This window comes from Anopheles coluzzii, chromosome 2, assembly GCF_943734685.1.
Source record: "Anopheles coluzzii chromosome 2, AcolN3, whole genome shotgun sequence".
Lineage (NCBI taxonomy): Eukaryota > Metazoa > Arthropoda > Insecta > Diptera > Culicidae > Anopheles > Anopheles coluzzii.
This window is the reverse complement of record NC_064670.1, coordinates 104163634-104171113: the sequence shown is the minus strand read 5'-3', so window position 1 is coordinate 104171113 and position 7480 is coordinate 104163634. Positions and strand designations below refer to the sequence as shown.

The 7480-nt window shown below is 49.2% G+C and overlaps 1 protein-coding gene across 1 annotated transcript in view; it reads right to left on the bottom strand.

Annotated features, from left to right (window-relative positions):
- Positions 1–1725: 1725 nt before the first annotated feature.
- The window catches only part of LOC120950230 (uncharacterized), a 107612-nt gene continuing 101857 nt past the window's right edge, over positions 1726–7480 (bottom strand). Inside the window, exon 14 of the mRNA XM_049605494.1 lies at positions 1726–3704. Within this exon, the coding sequence (XP_049461451.1) occupies positions 1819–3704 (1886 nt within the window). The 3' untranslated portion in view covers positions 1726–1818. The remainder of the gene's footprint in view (positions 3705–7480) is intronic.

Sequence of the window (7480 nt, the reverse complement as noted above, 5' to 3'; positions counted from 1 at the left end):
TAGGTTGCCACCCGTATCTAGCTTCATCTTTTCCTAAGTAAGAAAAGAAGATAAAAAAGAAAGCTTGCGACACATTTTACGATATTCCACCCGTGATTCCATCGCAGTGCGGGACGTGAGACAAATCCACCAACGAATGAATAGTGTCGATTTTATTACTCCACTGCCGTTCGGGGACGAAGAATCCGAATGAGCAGAAAAAAACCTAAAATAAATACATTGCTTTTATTGCCGCCCGCACTCGAAAACGCACACATTAAGAAGCGATTTTCTGCGCGCGATGCGAAGATTGTTTGATTTCATAAATATTCCAAATAATGAGCCAAGTCACTGCTCGCTGTTACGTTCGGGTCCCAGGTCCCATGCTGCCGTGGGGGGTGGACACATTTAGAAGAAAGCCGACAACAGGGGCGTCGTATCTCACCGCCGTCCCTTCTTGGTGCTTCCCGTGGTCACGATCCGTACGGCGAGCACGGCTGCGCACGGAGCGCACGTAAATGAAATTGGAAATAATGTAATACACATTGTGCTGGGGCGGGGAAAACGCTGGGGTGAAAACAAATGTCGAAACAATTGTAAGCCAATACCGGGTGCTGGGGCCTTCATTTCTGTCATCTCCACCTTTCACCGCACCGGCGCACCACCCACTCCGCCAGCGCTGGGTGGTTTCAGCGTGAATCATGTGCAAACGGGTGTGCGATAAAATCGAGCGAAAAAGTATCTCTTGTGCAGCCGCTGTGCTGTACGTGTTGCGCTGCTGGTACCAGTTCATAAATTGATTTTACGACCGGGAGCGGGCCGAATGATCAGTGCCTGCTGATAAGCCTGCGTTGCCGGATGGAAGTAACAAACGCAACGCAGAAGTTCACCACCGCTCCCCAGAGGAGGGCAAGGAGAGTGAAAATATGACACAACAGTGCACTGTTTGTTTTAATTATGCACATGGGGCGTGAGTCGGGAGTGGTCCCAGCAGAGGTGAGGGCAAATTATGAGCAGCGTATGATGGTTACAGTCGCTGATGGGTGAAATGAATGTTTAATGTGCGCTGAGTTTATCCACAGCAATGGCAGGAGCCTTTAATTCAAGACGAAACGGATCGGAATGAACCAAAGAAAGAGCAATGATTTGATTGAAATGCTGTTGCTGTGCAAATAAAGCATACAAACAAGGTTGAACAGTGACTGGTAGAAAACAGAAGCTTGAATACACACAAACATTGGGCTGATTTTGATCACGTCTTTCTTCTCGAGCGTGTGATGAAACCATACGAAACGTTCGCCAATATTGATATCAAACACAGTGGCATGGCTATCGGACACTATAAACGATAAGCCTCGGAAAGAGAGATGTTAAGCAAGGATACAAAAGAGAGAAAGAAAAACACACACACACACACGCAAACGGAACATGCTGACAGCTCGCTCGACAGCTTCGGCTTTAATCGTAACCGATCGCAACACCAAATCAACCCAACTGAAGCGAAAATGCGATTAGAACGGATGAAACGCAGCAGGGAAAAACTAGTCGACGGACTAGAAAAACACTCGATAATCGAGTTTTGTCCGGTGGAGCCGGCAAAGAGAAACATAACCACAGGTTCGCTGTCTACTATCGCGAACGCTACTCGTGTATCGATGTACGGTCCAGACGGCCGGACTTTGATTGTTTCGCTCGTTTCGTGCTTCAGTTTATCTCATTCATTGGAAGCTTTTTTCCACTAGCACACACACACACACACAGAGACACACCGACACACAATTGTGTCGTAAAATTTTGCATGTGTCTGTCCTATCCACCTCAACTCCTCACGGCAGTGCCTCACACCGACACCTCCTCGGTGTACTTGGAGCGATCGTTCAGATCGATAACGAGCCGCTTTTCGGGCGACTTTTTCTTCTTCGTCCCGCTCGTGCTGGTGCTGCCCACCTCGCCACTCGCCCCACCCTCACTGCCGCCCTCCCCGCCATCCGCACCGTCCCCACCGGCGGTCGACGTTTCCGGCGAGGCGGCACTGTTGCCGGTGCTGCTGCTGCCCTTGCTGCCGTTGCTGCTTTCGCCCCTCCGACTGCCGTGGTTGTTGCGCTTGGTTTCGCTACTACCACCGGCACTGCTGCTACTGCTATTACTACAGCTACTACTACCACTACTGCTATTGCATTTACTATTGATTGCTTCATCCCGGCCGACCGGGTTACCGGGGGCCACCGTGCTTGATTGTTGTTGTTCGTGCTGCGTTTGCACTGCTGTGTCCCTTGCCGGTGGTTCCGTCACGCCACCACAACCGCCACCCCCACCCTGCTCCACCGGCTCCCTTCCTCTCGCTCTGCTCCCCTGGCCCCTGGACCGGTTTTCAATTTCCAGATGCTGCAGCGCGGTCGTGAGCGCGTTCCGCATCAGAAAGTGCTCCTTCAAGCTATCTATCCTACTGCTGTTGTTGGCGTACAATTTGTTAAACTTTTCTAGATTCACCGACCGGATCGTGGCCTCGTCGGTGGCGGGCGCCAGCTGGGCAAGCGTCCCGGCCACCCCCACCTGTGTCTGTGTCGCCTGGCTATCTACAAGGGTGTTGGGGCCGGTGCCCGATGGGTGGTTGTGCCGCTGGTGCTGGCGGACTGGTTGCTGCTGCTGCTGCTGATGTAGCAGATTATCACAAGATTCGAAAGCTTTTGTACTGAACTCACCACACTCGCTGGTGCTGGAGGCACGCTGATGGTGATGCGGGGAAGGATGCATTTGTTGCTGTGTTGAGTTCGGTTGCTGCTGCTGTTGCTTCCGGTGCTCCGCGCTGCTCCTATCGACAAACTGACAGTTGAGCACCAGCTCCGAGGTGTGCTGTTTGGCTTTGTGCAACGGCCCGGCACTCCCGACCGTTGCGTCCTGCCGCCGCCCGCCCGCACTACAGGCACACCCGGAAGCGGAACCGGATTTGACGTGCACTCCACTTATCTTACAATTACAATTAACCGCACTGCCCGCACCGGTGAGCACCCCGGCGCTGGTGGAATTGTTTATCACACTATCGTTGCGCCGGCCGTGCTGCTGCTGCGGCTGTGCGGTGCGGGTCGAGGTGCAGCAGGCGCAGCTGCAGCAGCAACCATTGCTGTTGTTGCGCCGGCCGGTCAGCTCCATCGACCGGGACAGTGGGTCCCGCTGGCCGGCCTCACCGTACTCCTCGTCGCCGCTGCACATGCACTGCAGCTGCTGGTGGTCGAGCCGGAAGTCGCTGCCATCGATCGAGCGGAGACAGTTCGGCCGGGCGAGGTCGGGCACCGCCTCCTCCGGCCCGTCCAGCTCGTCCGTGATGGTGATGCGCGTTTGGGCGGGTAGCGGAACGATCGACCCATTTCCGGGCGGTGCGGTCGTGACCGACCCGTTCGGGATCGTTGCGGTCGTGTTCGTGTTGGTGCTCTTGTCCAGCCGCAGGATGGTGGTTGGGGTGGGCGCTGGCGACGGGATGCCCGTTGCGCCCGATGCCACCGACAGGCCGTCCGGTGCAGCGGCGGCCTTTATCGCTTTCAGCGGGCTGGGCGCACCGAGGGCGGGCGGTGGGCGCAGCGAGGTGGTCCGGCACGCTTCCATCAGGCTGGCGACGGTCAGGATGGCGGCGCCACGCTGCGGGATGCGCTCGTACAGCCGCTGGAGCTGGGTGTAGAGGAGCTTCAGCTCCTCCAGCGCTTCCGTTTCCGTGAGGCGACCTTCGTTCGCTGGAAAAAGGGAGGGCGGAAAAGGATGCTGTAACTTTCTGTGATGATGTTTTTGAATGAAATAAAGTTGAGATTGAATGAAACGCCCGGGGACAAGATGGCTCAATTATTATCGTTGTAAGTTTCATACTCATTTCCCAGGATGTTTGGCCCATGACGGGTCGTATTCAAAAAGGTTCGCAGGAGATAGTTACAGTACGATTGCTGTATGATGTTGTAGAGAGTGCTTTAGACGAAATAGTACAACATTAATAAAGTGTAGCAATCAAGCAGCAATAAAATGCTAAAGATATCAAGCTTAACTATGAAAAATTTAATGTAAGAAGATCAAACCTATACAAACGCCTAACATAGCTCTGGGTAGAGACTATTACGTGAGTGACATAAGTACTCTTTAAGGTACAGAAAATGCCATAAAAAGAAGCAATGTGTTTGCTGAAATAAACAATAGTGAAGTCTCTTCAAAGTGCAGCTTATTTAAGATGGTCTTGTCAAAATGCATTTTGGCTACCTCTGAGATGAATTCTTAAATGGAAAATTTCCTTTGATTTGTACACGCTGTACAGTGCAATAAATTGCATTAGTTTTAGTAATACAGTGAAATCTCTTTAAAGTGAATTTTCAAGGGACTGTCAGCATAAAAGCAGATTCATGTTGAGGAAAACTAATGTAGGTGTTGCTATGAGGCATCCAGGTTATCCACTCTATGGGAAAAGAATGACCAAAATTTTTGTGAACTGTCACCAAAACCTTCATCTTAGAGAATTTCGGCTGCCAAATCGCATATGCAGCTTGAGGGATATATGCCTTAGGGAGTCATTCGTCTTGAAGAGACACAACAAATATGGAATACGAAGGGACGCTCATCTTAGTGAATCTTCACTGCAAAAGCCGGGGTACATTGTCCGTACTCGCTAGTGTAATTTTGATTTTCACTAGCGCATCTAGCGGCGGATGGTGGAAGCTTTTTTTGGTCATCGAGGGAATGGTCGTGCCGGGGCTCAAAATAAAGTATTGTTTTCTTCGTTTGTCGATGCAAAAAAGGATGCAATTCGTGCAGATCTACCTTTTACAAAACTTTTCTTGACCAATTTAAGTTAAAAAAATGGCAAAATCACATATTTTTTGAAGCGGTTAAAAATTAAAATTACACTAGCGAGTACGGACAATGTCCCCCGGCCTTAACAGTACTGATTGACACTGATTATAACGACCGGGGTACATTGTCCGTACTCGCTAGTGTAATTAAAATTTTCTCTAGCGCATCTGGCGGCGGCTGGTGGAAGCTTTTTTGGTCATCCAAGGAAAAGTCGTGCTAGATCTTAAATCTAAATAGTTTTTTCATCGTTTTTTTGACGCGAAAATGGCTGAAATACTTGCATAAAGGCCGGGGGACATTGCCCGTACTCGCTAGTGTAATTTCGATTTTCACTAGCGCATCTGGCGGCGGCTGACTGAAGCATTTTGCTAAACAATTTGCAGCCACTTTAGAAAATATGTTATTTTTCAATGTTTTGTGCTTAATTTGGATGAGAAAAGTTTTGTAAAAGGTAGATGCACATGTCCTGTACGCATTGCATCCATTATCATGACAAAAAACGGTGGAAATGAAGTAGATTTTGAGATCCATTTTGATTTCCAGTCCAGTTTATGTAAAAAATATTGGAAAATAACATGTTCTCTGAAGCGTCTCCAAATTGTTTGGAAAAATACTTCGGTCAGCCACCGCCAGCTGCGCTAGCGACAATCGAAATTACACTAGCGAGTACGGACAATGTACCCCGGGCTTAACAAATTTGATTGGATCTGGTTTATACACAACCTTCCTTTTGTTACCTAATGCGAATGTAACCATCCAATCAAGAATGAAATTTACAAAGAGGAAGTAGTTTCATGCTTCTTCTTCCTCAATAAGATCTAAATAGTCTTGATTACATCGATGCACTATCGAAAACTATTCATGTTGGCTGCTAGAGGTCCTCAGAATATCCTCTGGGCTAAAAGAATACTTCAACAAATATGAACAGCAACATGGGGAACATCACACCCAGCTGCAAAGACACTTGCTTCCTCAAGCCACACTTTGAAGCTGTCGGTAGTCCCAAATGTGTGCTGTTTACTCAACAGGTCGCACTTGAACTTGCCGTGGTATCACCACTAAATCAACTTCTCACCCATAGCGCATTGTTCATAACAGCTTCCGGCAAATTGGTGCGAACGATTTAATTGCTTTCGTAAGTGTTGTTTCGGTTGACTATCATCCGACCGAATGTCATCAATCAGTCTGCCCATCGCAGTGGGGAGGGGCGGCGTGAGGAATATGTTTTCTTCATCCACATTCACACATAGACCTCACAACAAACCTGTTTGTTAGATGGTAGCTCAGCCGCACTAACATTGCACCTCATGGGGTAATACTTCTGTCCGATGAACGATGTCTATTTTTCATGCGTTTAATCAATTTCGGCACAAGCTTCCAATTCCCATTACACACACACACATGTATGGCCATGCAGAGCTTCATCTTCATTACCACCCCGACCCTCTCCACCGTTGGGAATATTATAAGCCGGCGGTAGACTGGTAATGAAAGTGGCTGATCGATCATTCCGGGGGAAGCTTGAACGGGCCTGAATACCCGTCGACCCGTTACGCGCCACCTATAGTGCGTGGAATGTGATAACGATAATTCATTTCCGAAAGGATGTGTCTTCTCCCGGCTGGTTGGATTCGAGTGCTCGCATCCCAGTTTTCCAATACTGCATGCATGGGATGGTGTAGATGGGGCGAGGGTTGAAGCGATTTGTAGAGCACCGATGCGTCTATCCAATGTAAAAGGGCACTTGATCACTGCCAGCGTGCAGAAAAGCGGGTCAAAGTATAATTTCTCCTTCCTTTGTGAGCGGTGGCAAAACTGCACGGGAAGCAGTGGAGAGAGGCACTCTTACACTCACTATTCCTTTGTATTTGGGACCAACCCCCTATCTTCCCCCCCACCCATCCGGTGTGGCCAGTCGTGCAACACGGTTTGCCGAAAAGTGATTTATCGAAATATGCCTCGAGCTTGTATGTAATTGGTTTCGGTTCCGTTATTTGCTTTTCTGGCGGCAGTGGAGCTATAAAGTGGTGTCTGCAGTTGGCTTGCCCATTCCCTGGGTGTCGGACAGACTTGAACCAGAGGATGTGGAGCGCGGGAAAACAAAAGAAAAGCGGGGAGAAAAAAAGAGAATTCTGCTCCAATCGTACAAGTTCATGAAAGGGGATAAGTGTTCTGGGTTACTCTCTCTCTCCCTCTCTCTTGATTGCTGTTCGATGTTTCCTCTCCACGAGCATCCCAGCATGTTACCCGGCACATGCAATTCCCTCCCTAGGGTTCACTACCATCCACTATCCCCTGCTGAGGTCACTGACAAATGGGAGCCGACCCAGCTTTCAGCTGCAACGGGCTTTTTCTTCCCGAAAGATCGTGCTCTCCCAAATGTCCAAGATGTCAAATAGTTTCCCAAATTGAATTTAATGAAACGAAAACAATCTGGCATTGGAACGATGCAAACGCTCCCTCGACCTGCCGGGCAAAGTTTCTAAAGAGTTTCCGTTCACTGCAACTCGTTCGTTCTGCTCTTGTGGCACGTACGCATCGAACACGATTGCTCTGGAATGGCTTTTTAGACAGCAATCATTGCTAACACTATCAAAAGGAATTGCTCTGCTGAACTGTGTGTGCTTTCGTTCTTCCGATTAGTGCACACACATACACACACTAATTCCAATTGGGA